This window comes from Chiloscyllium punctatum, unplaced genomic scaffold (genome assembly GCF_047496795.1).
Source record: "Chiloscyllium punctatum isolate Juve2018m unplaced genomic scaffold, sChiPun1.3 scaffold_151, whole genome shotgun sequence".
Taxonomy (NCBI): Eukaryota; Metazoa; Chordata; class Chondrichthyes; order Orectolobiformes; family Hemiscylliidae; genus Chiloscyllium; species Chiloscyllium punctatum.
This window is the reverse complement of record NW_027309885.1, coordinates 529,533-544,756: the sequence shown is the minus strand read 5'-3', so window position 1 is coordinate 544,756 and position 15,224 is coordinate 529,533. Positions and strand designations below refer to the sequence as shown.

Genomic DNA, 15,224 nt, shown 5'->3' with positions numbered 1-15,224 from the left:
AGCTCCAGGCACATACAAGTTGGGAACTGTTTTCAGTAAAAGGCAATTGATCCCAGGTCACTGCAGAGTGTAAGAATCTGATGGTGTTCCCTCACTATCCTCCTCCAATCCCTGGGAAGATCTGCTCCCACACCATGTTCCACTGTTGACTGTGTTAGATATTTTGATACATTGGGGATGGGCGGGGGTGATTTTAAACCTTGGATTTTAAGCTTGCCTTCAAAATACTCTCGCTTACCCTTTCACATGATCTTTTCTCTCTTTTATCCCGAGGAACTTTTGTTTGGAAATCTGCAACATGAAGATCCAAAATGTTCAAGGCCAGGAAAGAACAACATCCAGAGGGGGAACATGGGCCTGAGGCCTGAGGCCTAGTCGACAGGCTGCACCCTGTGGGGGCCCACAGTGAGTTGTGTGTTTATTTACCCCGAGGTTTAATCTCTTCTGGGGGGGACCCTGGGTTTTAGGGGCCTCTGGGTAACTGGTTCCTGTCAGATTGTGGCCCTGTCATTTTTCAAACAGACTTGAAGCCTGGGATTAAAGTAATTGGGGACTTGTGATTTAAGACAAATATACCAATCCCCAGAAAGTGTCTGACAGACCAGACTCCCCAAGAAGGGAATTAAAACCTTAAATGAGAAACTCTCCCCAAAGACTTGTTCTAATGTCAGAGTAATGTGGGATGTGTACAGGCCTGGGTGATCAAATGTGATAATCGCATAAATAAGACACAGGTTGGCCGCTTCAATTCAATTCTCTGAGTATCAGGGAGGGGATCTCTCTGTCCATATGTCTCTCGCTCTCTCTCTCTCGCTGTCCCCTCTCTCACACCTTCTCCAGCTTCTTTTGTTGATATTTTAAACAAATAAAACCGTCCCACACACAGCAATGTGACTCGTGGGTATTTGAAGTGGGGGAGATGGAAATATTTTGTAGCACAAGTTGAATGTTTTTGAGACAAAGGGGTAAAAGAACACAAGGTCCACAGAGAGAGAGAGTGGGGGAAGGAGGGAGGGATAGAGGGATAAGATGGGAAGGGGGGGAAGAGAAAGGGGGGAAGGAGGGGGAGGAGGGAGGGTGGAAAGCAGGGGGAAGGGGTGTAATGAGAGGTGGGAAAGGAGAAGGGGTATGAGGAGAAAGGAGGAAGGAAAGGGGGAAGGAGAGGTGATGAAAGTAGACATGGGGTAAGGTGAGGGGAAGCAGAGGAGGGAAGGAGAGGGAGGGAAAGGGGGAAGGAGAGGGGGAAAGGAGGGGGGACAGAGAGAGGATGAAAGTAGAGAAGGGGTAAGGAGAGGGGTAAGGAGAGATGGGAAGGAGAGGGCGAGAGGGGGAAGGAGAGAGTGGGGGGGTGAGAGTGGGGGGAAGGAGAGCGGGGGTAAGGAGAGCGGGGAAGAAGAGGGGGAAGGGGGCAAAGGTGATTGGGGGAAAAGGGGGGAGTAGAGGGAGAAGGGGGAAGGAGTGGGGCAAGGAGACGGAGGCAGAGAGTGGAGAGGAGAGATGTCAGAAGGAGTTGGGGGAAGGAGAGAGGGGAATGGAGTGGGAAGGGGGGGAGGGGATGTTGGGGGGGCAGGAAAGAGGGGGAAAGAGTGAGGGAAAGAGTGTGGGAAGGAGAGTGGGGAAGGGTGGAAGGAGAGGGGGTGAAGCAGTGGGGTGGAAGGAGAGGGGGAAGGGGGGATGGACAGGGAGTGAAAGAGAGGGGGAGGAGGGTTGTCAGAAGGAGATAGAGTGAAGGGGGGTGAAAGAGAGGGCACAACAAGGAAGAGGGTGGACAGAGGGGAGAAGCAGTGGGGGATAAGGAGAAAGTGGAAGGAAGGGGAAAGGAAAGAGTGGAGAAGGTGAGGGGGGAAGGAAGGGGGGAGGAGAGAGCGGAGAAGGAGAGGGGGGGAAGGAGAGAACAGGAGAAGGAGAGGGGAGAAGGAAGAGGGAAGGAGAGAGGGGAGAAGAAGAGAGGGGAAGGAAAGGGGAAGGAGAGGGAGAGAACGAGAGAGGGGAAGGAAGGGGGAAGGAGAGAGGGGAGAAGGAGAAGGTAGAAGGAAGTGGGAAGGAGAGAGGGTAAAGAAGGAGAGAGGGTAAAGAAGGGGGAAGGAGAGAGGGGAGAATGAGAGAGTGGTGAAGGAGAGGGGGAAGGAAAGGGTGGAAGGAGAGAGGGGAGAAGGAGAGAGTGGTGATGGAGAGGGTGGAATGAGAGGGGGAATGAGAGAGGGGAGAAGGAGAGAGTGGTGAAGGTGAGGGGGGAAGGATAGAGTGGTGAAGGAGAGGGTGGAATGTGAGATGGGAGAAGGAGAGAGGGGAGAAGGAGAGGGGGGGGAAGGAGAGAGTGGGGAAGGAAATGGGGTAGGAAGGAGAAAGGAGAGACGAGAAGGAAGGGGAAGGAGAGGGGGCAGGAGAGAGTGCAGAAGGAGGGGGGAAAGGAAGGGGGAAGGAGAGAGGGGAGATGGAGAGAGGGGGGAAGGGTGGAAGGAGAGAGAGGAAGAAAAGGGGAAGGAGAGAGGGGAGAAGGATAGAGTGGTGAAGGAGAGCGGGGAAGGTGAGAGGGGAGAAGGAGAGAGTTATGAAGGTAAGGGGTGAAGGAGAGGGGGAAGGAGAGAGTGGGGAAGGAGAGAGTGGAGAAGGAGAGAATGGAGAAGGAGAGGGGGGAAGGAATGGGGAAAAAGAGAGGGGAAAAGAAGAGAGTGGTGAAGGAGACGGGGGAAAGAGAGGGGGAAGGAGAGAGGGGAGAAGAAGAGGGGAAGAAGAAGAGGAGGAAGAAGAAAGGGGACGAGAGGGTGGAGAAAGAGAGTGGAGAGAAGGAGAGGGGGGAGGAGAGGGGGAAGGAGTGAGGGGAGAAAGAGAGAGGAGGAGGAAGGGGGAAGGGGAGAGTGGAGAATGAGAGGGGGGAAGGAATGGGGTGGAGAGAGGGGAGAAGGAGAGGGGGATAAGGAGAAAGTAGAAGGAAGGGGAAAGGAAAGAGTGGAGAAGGAGAGGGGGAAGGAAGGGGGGAGGAGAGAGGAGAAACAGAGAGAGAGGGGAAGGGAGTGGGAAGGAGAGGGGGGAAGGAGAGGGAATGGAAGGTAGGAAGGAGAAAGGGGAGAAGGAGAAAGTGGTGAAGTAGAGGGGGGAAGGAGTGGGGGAAGGAGAGAAGGGAAGGGGGAAAGTGAGAGTGGAGAAGAAGAGGGAGAAGGAAGGGGGAAGGAGAGGGAATGGACGGGGGGAAGGAGAGAGAGGAGAAAGAGAGATGGTGAAGGAAAGGGTGGAAGGAGAGAGGGGAGAAGGAGAGTGTGGTGAAGGAGTGGGGGGAAGGAGATGGGGGGAAGGAGAGGGAGAAGGTGAAGTGGAAAGAGGGAGGGGAGAAGGAGAGAGTGGTGAAGGTGAGGGGGGAAGGAGAGGGGGAAGGAGAGAGTTGGGAAGGAGAGAGAGGTGAAGGAGAGAGTGTTGAAGGAGACAGGGGGAAGGAGACTTGGAAGGAGAGAGTGGTGAAGGTGAGCGGGGAAGGAGAGAGGGGAGAAGGAGACAGGGGGAAGGAGACTGGGAAGGAGAGAGGGGAGAAGGAGAGAGTGGTGAAGGTGAGCGGGGAAGGAGAGAGTGGTGAAGGAGAGGGCGGAAGGAGTGGGGGAAGGAGAGAGGGGCGAAGGAGAGAGGGGAATGAATGGGGAAAGAGAGAGGGGAGAAGGAAGGCGGAAGGAGAGAGGGGAGAAGGAGAGAGGGTTGTAGGGGGTAGTGTAATTTTTAAACGGTTAGCTGCCTTTTAGTCTTTTCTACCTCATAGTAAACACAAGCATGTAGGGGGTAGACGGTTAGCTGCCTTTTAGTCTTTTCTACCTCATAGTAAACACAAGCAGACACTCGAAACTGTTGCCGGACCTCCCCCACGTTTATATGAATGAAACAGTTGTAACAGCTTTCCTCGATAGTTGAGAGGCCGCCCTTAACCACAGTTGTACAACATCATCCATATAAGGGAAGAATGGGAAGCTCAAACACTGATTGGCCAAGTGAATGATAAAAGAATCGCAGGCACCAGAACCCAAAAAAGGAAAACAGTGGGGAATCCGAGCACTCGTTGGTCAAGGCAGCAGTAGTAAACCCAGCCCACATATACATGTATATAATGTGTGGAGATTACTATGCTTGTGTGTGTGTACCTTTGGGAACAGCACCCGACTTTGCAAAGTTGAATGAAAAAGTTTTGGACTGACTCCTCCGTGTCTTCGTTCCTGGGAAGGGAAATAAAAAGTGCCGTAGATGGGGCTGGATAGCCACTTATCTCGCACAATTGGGGGCTCCTCCGGGATGAAATAATTATTGCCGGGGGGGCAGTCTCTTCGGCTCACGGATCAAGCCTGATTACAACAAAGACGCGTCTTGTATATATTTATACTTCTCAGTGATCGGCTTGGTCCGTTGGCCGTTGGCCAAGAGAGGATGTGACCCGGCTCATTTAAAAATAATTTTGAATCCTGGAAAAGGAACACACGGACGAGTACTGGGACGACCGGTTAGTGACTATACACGGGGGTACACACATTTAAAAAGGCCAGACAACTCCGTGCACGGATCAAGGTAAGAGATTCTTTTGTTCTTCCTTGTTGGCCGCGTGGTTTTGACGGTCATCTGTGAAAACGCTTTGGGCGTTTAAGACCAGGACTGAAGATAAACCACGGGAAATTGTGGTTTTGACGGTCATCTGTGAAAACGCTTTGGCCGTTTAAGACCAGGACTGAAGATAAACCACGGGAAATTGTGGTTTTGACGGTCATCTGTGAAAACGCTTTGGGCGTTTAAGACCAGGACCGAAGATAAACCATGGGAAATCAGACTTCTAAGGAAAAGTCAGGGAAGACTGCAAATGGGAAAGAAATACCCCCCGATAGTCCATTAGGTCGGAAGTTAAGTCTATGGACGGACAGCAGTAGAACGAAGGACTTAAAGAAAGAGACCATGATAAAATATTGTTGTTTTATATGGACCAAAGAACCTATCCGCGCCCCCTCGGTAGTTTGACCCGAGTATGGGTCTGATGAAGACTGGGTGTGTCAAATCCTAAATGTATATGTTAACAGAAAACAACCGTTTGACCCAGAGGAGAGCAAATATGCCGCCGCCTGGTTGGCGGGCGACGGCGAGAGTCCCACACGTCTCTATCCTCTGATTCCCCAAACAGACCCGAGGAAGACCCAGAAGTCTTGGGACATCCTCACCGACGGTTTGCCACCGTCTTCCCCGCCCCCGTATATACCACCCGCGCACGACCAGGCGTCCAGCGCGGACCTCCCTCCTGCGACGGATAATTCCGAGTCCCAGCAGGCTACGACCAGTGAGGAAGAGACTGCTGGGTGGGGGGGGGGGCACAGGAGGGGGCGCAGAACTCACCCCATGCACTAGGAAATCAGTCCGACTCGAGATGCGGAGAGGTCGAGAAGAGGGATTGAGAGCTGGGAGGAGTGACAATATTGAACAGCTGAACCCCTTACGAGAGGTGCCGTTTGGGAACGAACGGACCGGGTTCGTAGTACAACCTTTAAATTCTGGGGATATCCGGCAACTCCGTAATGAACTACCCCGTCTACTGGACGACCCCGTCAGTGTGGGAATACAACTGGACCAATTTCTGGGGCCCAGTATATACACATGGGCTGAACTGCAGGCCATGATGAGAATACTATTTAATTACGATGAAATTGTTATGATCCGGAATAGTGCAATGGCCATTTGGGATAGGGAGCATCAGGACGGCCCTCAGCGTGGAGAGCAGAAGTACCCCTTAGAGGACCCCCGGTGGGATCATAACGACGCGGGGGGAAGGGCCAATATGACAGACCTCAGAAGCCTTATAATCAGGGGAATCCAAACCTGCGTGCCCAAACAGCGGAATTTAGCAAAAGCATTTGAAGTTGGACAGAAAAAGGATGAATCCCCGAGTGAGTTTTTAGACCGTTTGCGGGAGTCCATGCGAAAGTATTCAGGTTTAGACCCTGATGGGGAAATAGGCAAGAGCATGCTTAAGGTGCACTTTGTGACTAAGTCATGGCCTGACATTCAGAAGAAATTACAGAAAGTGGAGGATTGGGCTGAAAAGGATGTTGCAGAATTTTTACGGGAAGCACAGAAGGTGTACGTTCAGAGGGATGTAATAAGGGAGAAACATAAGACAAAAATGATGGTGGCAGCCGTACGGGAAGCTTGTAAGTCCACCGGAATGGGGGAGGAAGATTATGGGGTGGAAAGAGGAACGTTGAAGAAAAGTTGGAGAGGGAGAGAAGCGAGACGGGGCAGAAGTGAGAGAGGAGGATCTTATGGAATTGAGCGCCCTCAGAAGGCCGGATGTTACCATTGCGGGAAACTGGGACACTTCAAAAGGGATTGTCCCGAGTTTAAAAGGGAAAGAGAAGGGATGTATGAAATGGAGTGTGAACAAATGGATTAGGGAAGTCAGGGGAGGATCGGAACACGGGCCTACCAAGAACCCCTAGTAAATTTACGGGTGGGCCCATTTAGACAAGATGTTACCTTCTTAGTTAACACAGGCGCTGGCAGGTCCTCAATTCCCCTCCATCCAAGGGGGGTTGGCTTCCAAGCTAAAACATTAAACATTTCAGGAGTTAAGGGTGGGGTTTTTAATGCGAAAATATTCGAACCACAACCCTTGCGGCTGGAGGAGGAGGAGCTCCAGGTGGAACTCCTTCACCTCCCCCATCTTCCCTATGGGTTGTTGGGACGGGATTTGATAGTCCGTTTCGGATTGCGAATAGAAGTGGGAGAAGAGGAAGAATTAGCCGTTACCATGTCATACCTTAGTGAGTCCCGATTGACAGAGATAGACCCTAGGGTTTGGGTCGCTAAAGGGAACCGGGGGGGACTCGCAATTCGACCTGTGGAGGTAAAATTAAAGCCCCAGAGCTCCGACGTCAGAGTGCGCCAATACCCCATCTCTTGGGAAGGGAGGCAGGGCCTGAAGACAGTTATGGAAGACCTAATAAAAGATGGATTGGTAGAGCCCTGTATGTCACGATACAATTCCCCCATCCTGCCGGTCCGGATGTCAGATGGGAGCTACCGAATGGTCCAAGACCTAAGGGAAGTAAATAAAATTGTCCAAGTACGGCACCCTGTGGTACCGAACCCATACACTATTCTGGAGCGAATCCCCCCGGACCACGGCTGGTTTAGTGTTGTAGACTTAAAGGATGCCTTCTGGGCGTGTCCCCTGGACAAGGACAGTAGGGATCTTTTTGCTTTTGAATGGGAGGATCCTGATACTGGCAGACAACAACAGTACAGGTGGACCGTACTCCCCCAAGGATTCACTGAGTCCCCGACTCTGTTCGGGCAGATTCTGGAACAATTATTGGAGGGACTAACCTTGTCCCCGTCCCTTAAGCTTATACAATACGTGGACGATCTCCTTTTATCCCGACCGGCGGAGGAGGACGTCCTACTTGGGACTAATGCCCTGTTAAATTACCTAGCTGAGAAGGGGTTAAGAGTGAGTCAGAAGAAGCTCCAATATGTCGAGAAAGAGGTTAAGTACCTGGGACACTTGATAAGCCAGGGACAGAAACGAATAAGTCCGGAAAGAGTGCGGGCAATAATCGAACTAGGCCTCCCAACGACCAAGAGGGAGTTGCGGAAGTTCTTGGGACTCTTAGGCTATTGTCGGTTATGGATAGACGACTATGCCCCCCTTACTAAAGACTTGTACCTAAAACTCATTGAGGAGGCACCCAACAGAATAAAATGGGAGGAGGAGGAGAAAAAGTTAATTGAAACCCTAAAAGGAAAATTGATGGCCGCACCTGTTTTAAGCTTGCCGGATTTTAGTAAGACATTTCGCCTCTTTGTGAACTCCAGACAGGGAACCGCTCTTGGAGTATTGACCCAGGACTGGGGGGGGGGGGGGGGGGGGTAAAAGGAAGCCCGTGGCTTTCCTGTCAAAAATTCTGGATCCAGTCTCCCGAGGGTGGCCGGAGTGTGTCCAAGCGGTGGCAGCCATGGCAAAGCTGGTAGAGGAAAGCAGGAAGTTGACTTTCGGGGCCCCCTTGACAGTCACTACTCCCCACCAGATTAGAACTATCCTGAATCAGAAGGCCGGGAGGTGGCTGACTGACTCGAGAATTCTGAAATATGAAGCCATACTGTTAGACCGAGAAGACCTCCGAATAGAAGTCGGGGGCTGCCAGAACCCGGCGGACTTTCTTTGGAAAGGGGAAGGGGAGGAGGAACTGGAACACTGCTGTTCAGACATAATAGAGTACCAGAGTAAAGTGAGGGAAGATCTGAGGGATACCCCCTTACATGCAGGAAGGCGGTGGTACATTGATGGGTCCTCTCGAGTGATAGATGTGAAGAGACACAACGGTTATGCAGTCATTAGTGAGACTGGTTGGGAATTAGTGGAAAGTGGACGGCTACCGAATGCCTGGTCCGCACAAACGTGCGAATTGTACGCCTTGCACCGGGCTCTGAGGAATTTAAAGGGAATAGCCGGGACAATCTACACTGACTCTAAGTATGCCTTTGGGGTAGTACACACCTTTGGGAAGATCTGGAAAGAATGGGGAATGATAAATAGTAGAGGAAAGGAGTTGGTCCATGAGGAACTAGTAGCCATGATCTTGGAGGATTTGTTGCTGCCACAAGAGATTGCTGTAGTACATGTGAAAGGACACCAGAAAGACGATAAAATAGAGACCCTGGGGAATCAATTGGCAGATGAACAGGCAAAATTGGCTGGGATGGGGAAGGAAGCAATAAACTGCCTGGTAAGGATTCCACAGATATCCGAAATTACCGAAGTGCCCACGTTTACTGACAAAGAAGAAACTCTTCTCGCGTCTCTGGGGGGTACAAAGGATAGGGAAGGCAAGTGGACCTTACCCGATGGCCGCCAGCTACTAAATCGACCGTTGACGCGGGACATTATTGCCCGTTTACACCAAGGGGGTCACTGGGGCGCCCAGGCACTGTGTGGTGCCTTCCTGCGCCGATATGCTCACCCTGGTCTGTACACGGTAGCCAAGCAGGTCACAGGAGATTGTATAACATGTCGAAAGATTAACAAAAGGGGGCTGCGGCAGCATGCAAGACAAGGGGGCAGGAGTCCGGTCTATAGGCCGTTTGAGTATGTTCAGGTAGATTACACTGAGCTCCCCCCCATAGGTCGCCTGAAGTATCTATTAGTAGTGGTAGATCACCTGACAGGATGGGTGGAAGCTTTCCCCACTACCACGGCAACGGCAACTCAGGTTAGCAAGATTCTACTCGAGCAAATCATCCCACGATTTGGGCTACCCCGCGCTATTGACTCTGACCAGGGGAGCCACTTCACCTCGACCGTCCTCCAGAATGTAGTGCAAGCAATGGGGATTGACTGGGATTTGCACACCCCCTGGCATCCCTCCTCCTCGGGCAAGGTCGAAAGAATGAACCAGACCATCAAAAAGCAGCTAACCAAGCTCACTAGTGAAATCGGCCTGCCTTGGACCAAATGCCTACCCCTTGCCCTGTTGCAAATTCGCACCCAGCCAAGGCGGGATTTGGGCGTCTCCCCTTTCGAAATGTTATTTGGCCTCCCGTTCCATGGGCCGAAGGGGGAACCTCCTGTATTTGAGTCTCGGGATATGTTTGTGCAAAAATATGTGGTGGCTCTGGGGTCTGCTCTATCTCGTTTACGCCAACAGGGACTTTTGGCACAGACGCCGCCCCTCGAGTTTGCGGTGCACACCGTCAAGCCGGGTCAGTGGGTCCTGATTAAAAGCTGGAAGCAACGTACCCTCGAACCAACTTGGGACGGTCCCTTCCTGGTACTTTTGACGACCGAAACGGCTGTCCGTACGGCCGAAAAGGGCTGGACACATTACACTCGAGTCAAGGGACCAGTGCCACAACCGACGGAGGACGAACGAACCTCTCTGACAAAGGCATCTAAGGAACAGAGACTCTGAGAACGAACTAATCGGACTTTGGCGAGTCTAAAGGAACTGTGCCCTCAGGCTACGGGTGTCGCGACAAAATGCGGTCAATCGTATTGTTAACTTGCTATGCCATTGTCCTTGGGCTGGGTCTTTGTGTGCGTGTTACCCAATTTGGCCTCCGGATGAAACAAATAGAGGACCGTCAGTGGTTCACCATCTCCGTGCTTGCCAACCAATCAACAGAGACATTTAGCTTAGACCTTTGTGAGTTGGTGCCCTGTAGGACTAAAAGTCAACTGAATCAAACTAAGCAGAATCTAGAGAGAGAAAGGGGATTCCAGGGTCAGACGTTAGTATTACAATTGTATGGTAGGGAAGGCCTAAGTAGGCTTCCAGCCCCCGGGGTCCAGGCTATGGTGTCAGTTGTCCGTGATCCCATCACCCCTGGACGAGATTGTGGGCATAATCGGTGCAATCCGCTTTATCTGACCATAAAGAACTTGCAAAAGAACGAGGCGAGACTTAATAGAACAATACTGGGTATTAGAGTTGGGGGCCAGGCAGGATGGGGGGGGAATGCAGCTGTGCTGCACGTATATCACGGTCATTGAAGCTGAGTCTGGGGGCTCATCCACCACTGGTAAGCAGGAAAAGATTAGAATAATTGAGACAACGGATTTGGAAAAGACCTTTGAAATAGAAACGGTATACGGGGAGGCGAATGCCTGGATGGAATGGGTCAAATATACTGTGAGGAGCATGAAAAAGAGTGATTGCTACGCATGCACGAGTGCCCGCCCTAACCCTCAGGTGGTCCCATTCCCGCTGGGATGGGAGAAACACCCACGAGCCATGGACTGCATGATAAGGCTGTACCAGGACCGAGAGGCCTGGAACGACCCCACTTGTCGACCCTTGAGTTTGAAGTTTCCCCCCGTCAGGACTGAGGGGGCGCCCCGCCCGCCATCATTCTCAGGGGTAACGGGTACGCACCAGGCCTGCGTCTCTCGGACGGGACTACAGTGGGACGACGATGTGGGGACATTTGACAAGTGCAGCGGATCAATCCGGCTGGTCAATGAAACTACCGGGGGCGGGAATTACTCCCACATTCATGTACCTAGGGCAGACCTCTGGTGGTACTGTGGTGGGAGGGTTCTGCGACCGACCCTGCCCCGAAAATGGACGGGCACTTGTGCGATCGTTCAATTGGCCATCCCATTCACCCTGGCATTCGAAAAACAAGAGCGACCCCGTTCTAGTGGAAGAACTGAGAGAGCTTTGGAGACCTCTTTCGATGATAACATATATTTAGATGCCATAGGGGTCCCCAGGGGTGTTCCTGACGAATACAAGGCTAGGAACCAGATAGCGGCGGGTTTTGAGTCGTCACTGTTCTGGTGGGTGACCATCAATAAGAATGTGGATTGGATTAATTATATTTACTACAATCAGCAGAGGTTCATTAATTATACCCGGGATGCAGTGAAAGGAATAGCAGAACAACTGGACGCCACTAGTAGGATGGCGTGGGAAAATAGGTTGGCCTTAGACATGATGTTGGCAGAGAAGGGGGGTATTTGTGTCATGATAGGCATTCAGTGCTGCACTTTCATCCCCAACAACACAGCCCCTGATGGGTCCATCACCCGCGCCCTGGATGGACTCACCACATTGGCGGACGAACTGGCCGAAAACTCGGGCATCGACTCTGGCCTCACGGACTGGTTGGAAGCTTGGTTCGGTAAATGGACGGGGGTGGTCGTCCCCTTTCTTGTCTCATGTATAGTGGTGGCAGGGGTACTCACTGCCCTTGGGTGTTGCGTTATTCCCTGTGTCCGGGGATTAACTCAACGACTGATCGAAACCGCCCTTACTAAGAAGGATGTTCCCTATGGGCAGGTTGAACGAATAAATCTCGAGATGGAACAACGTGAATCCCGGACCAAACCTGTGCTGTACCGGGCAGGAAGATCTCTGAGAGTCTCGCACTCCTCAGGGATACGATCGCCTACGTGCAGGACAGGGGGGTGGACACCTGCCTCATCAGCCTGGACCAGGAGAAAGCCTTTGACAGGATATCGCATACATATATGAGGGATGTCCTCTCCAAAATGGGCTTTGGGGAGGGAATCGGAAATTGGATCAGACTGCTCTACACCAACATTGTCAGTGCAGTCTCAATCAATGGGTGGGAATCAGATAGCTTCCCTGTAAGATCTGGAGTCAGGCAGGGATGCCCCCTCACCCGCCTTGTTTGTGTGTTGCATAGAGCCATTTGCCGAATCCATCAGGAAGGATGCGAGCCTGAGAGGGGTGACTATTCCTGGCAGCGGGGGCCTGCAGGTTAAGGCCTCCCTGTACATGGATGACGTCGCTGTTTTCTGCTCGGATCCGCTGTCCGTGCACAGACTCGTGTGCATCTGCGACCAGTTCGAACGGGCCTCGGGGGCCAAGGTAAACCGAGGCAAGAGCGAGGCCATGCTCTTCGGGAACTGGGCCGACCAATCCTATATCCCCTTCACCGTCAGGACTGACCACCTGAAGGTGCTGGGTATTTGGTTCGGGGGGGCTGGGGCGTGCACCAAGACCTGGGAGGAGCGGATCAGGAAGATGAGACAGAAACTAGGCAGATGGGGGCAACGGTCGCTCTCCATCGCGGGAAAAAACCTGGTCATCAGGTGTGAGGTCCTCTCAGTATTGCTATATGTGGCACAGGTCTGGCCTATCCCCAGGACCTGTGCCGCCGCAGTCACCCGGGCCATCTTCCAATTCATTTGGAGATCAAAGATGGACCGGGTCCGAAGAGACTCTATGTACAAAGACCGGTGCAATGGGGGAAAAAACACGCCCAATGCCACCCTCACCCTGATGGCCACCTTTGTGTGTGGCTGCATCAAGCTGTGCGTGGATCCCCGGTACGCAAACACCAAGTGTCACTACGTACTGAGGTTCTACCTGTCCCCGGTGTTGCGAAGGATGGGCCTGGCCTCGCTGCCGCGGAACGCTCCGAGTAGTTGGACCGTTCCGTATCACCTGTCCTTCGTGGAGAAATTTATGAGGAAAAACACCTTTGACCACAAGTCCATCAGGAAGTGGTCAGCACGTAGCGTCCTTGAGACCCTTCGGGAAAAGGAGAGGGCGGATACTGTCGAGCGGTTCCCTGAGCAGACTGTCAAAGCCATTTGGCAGAATGCCTCATCGCCAGAACTTTCCAACAAGCACCAAGACGTGGCTTGGCTGGTGGTGAGAAGGGCTCTGCCTGTGAGATCCTTTATGCACGCCCGGACTCTCTGCCGCACCGCACGCTGCCCTCGAAGTGGCTGCGGGGGGGACGAGACTGTCACACACCTCCTTCTGGAATGTGCCTATGCAGAGGAAGTCTGGAGAGGAATGCAGTGGTGCTTGTTGAGGTTCGTCCCGAGCAGCGCCGTGACGCGGGACTCCGTGCTCTACGGCCTGTTCCCCGGGACTCACACCGAGACGAACATTAACTGCGCCTGGAGGATCATCAACTCGGTGAAGGACGCTCTCTGGGCGGTCCGAAACCTGTTGATCTTCCAGCTGAAGGAGTTGACCCCGACCGAGTGTTGCAGACTGGCACATTCCAAGGTCCAGGACTACGTGTTGAGGGACGCGCTGAAGCTTGGGGCAGCTGCCGCCAAGGCGCGGTGGGGAAAGACCACCGTGTAAGATCGGCCTGCCGAAAGAAGAACAGGGGGCCCATACAGACGTTTTTTTGGGCTCTGCTGATGCCTCAGCCAAATATATGTATATATACAAGATTGAAAAAATGCACAGGATTGTAAAGGACAAGAATAAAGTCGAATCTGTGTTTGTAAATATGGACATATGTATGGCATGATCCAATGTACAGACCATCAAATCATTTATGAATAAAGTATATTTTTGAAATAAAAAAAAAATTAGAGAAGGGCAGTTTGATGAACAAGCTCGGGAATTATTAAATGCCCTGGAGAAGAAACTTACGGTTGAAAAATTACAGGCCGTAAGAAAAGACACGGGGGATTTGTAGGGGGTAGTGTAATTTTTAAACGGTTAGCTGCCTTTTAGTCTTTTCTACCTCATAGTAAACACAAGCATGTAGTGGGTAGACGGTTAGCTGCCTTTTAGTCTTTTCTACCTCATAGTAAACACAAGCAGACACTCGAAACTGTTGCCGGACCTCCCCCACGTTTATATGAATGAAACAGTTGTAACAGCTTTCCTCGATAGTTGAGAGGCCGCCCTTAACCACAGTTGTACAACATCATCCATATAAGGGAAGAATGGGAAGCTCAAACACTGATTGGCCAAGTGAATGATAAAAGAATCGCAGGCACCAGAACCCAAAAAAGGAAAACAGTGGGGAATCCGAGCACTCGTTGGTCAAGGCAGCAGTAGTAAACCCAGCCCACATATACATGTATATAATGTGTGGAGATTACTATGCTTGTGTGTGTGTACCTTTGGGAACAGCACCCGACTTTGCAAAGTTGAATGAAAAAGTTTTGGACTGACTCCTCCGTGTCTTCGTTCCTGGGAAGGGAAATGAAAAGTGCCGTAGATGGGGCTGGATAGCCACTTATCTCGCACAGTACTCCTTAGTCCAACACCAGCATCTCCAAATTAATGAAATGGGGGGATGGGATGGAAAGTTCGGTTAGTGATCGGAGGAGGGAAGAAATCTCTGAGAACGGGTGGATTTGAATTCTGACATATGAAACACAGAGATGTGAGCGAGCAGAGCTTGAAGGAAAAAACATCACGTTGGAGAAAATCAAAACTTTAAAACAACTGATTCCTTTGTGTTTCACAAAAGACTGGGATACAGCACAATTACAGCCGTGACTGGGATTCGAACCGCTGTTGCTGCGGCCACAACACAGAATACTAACCACTATACGATCTTGGTAACCCACAGACGAACACAGCCAATGCACTTAATAAGTGCAGTATCATAAGGAATGTTAGGCAGAGCACCAAATGCACAAAATCAGTGCTCAGCGAACAGTAGCAGATATGTGGGAACGCAGAATGGACTGACCGTTTAACATCGGTTCCCCCAGTGGATGTGTTGATTCCATCATTAATGTGTTTAGGGCAGAGATGAATAGATTTCTCCATAACAACAAAGATTCCGGGGACAGTACAGCTTTTCTTACCTGCACATCCACCAATATCATTTATTGTATCCGTTGCTCCCGATGCGATCTCCTGTACATTGGGGAGACTGGGCGCCTCTGAGCAGAGCGCTTTAGGGAACATCTCTGGGACACGCACACCAATCAACAACACAGACCTGTGCCCCAACATTTCAACTCTCGCTCCCAC

The 15,224-nt window shown here is 51.6% G+C and overlaps 1 protein-coding gene across 1 annotated transcript in view; it reads left to right on the top strand.

The window, feature by feature from the left end:
• The first annotated feature begins 277 nt into the window (after positions 1-277).
• Positions 278-15,224, top strand: part of LOC140471674 (uncharacterized) — a 35,313-nt gene continuing 20,366 nt past the window's right edge. The window contains exons 1-2 of the mRNA XM_072567441.1: positions 278-405; positions 9,657-11,848. Of these exons, the coding sequence (XP_072423542.1) occupies positions 10,467-11,848 (1,382 nt within the window). The 5' untranslated portion in view covers positions 278-405; positions 9,657-10,466. The remainder of the gene's footprint in view (positions 406-9,656; positions 11,849-15,224) is intronic.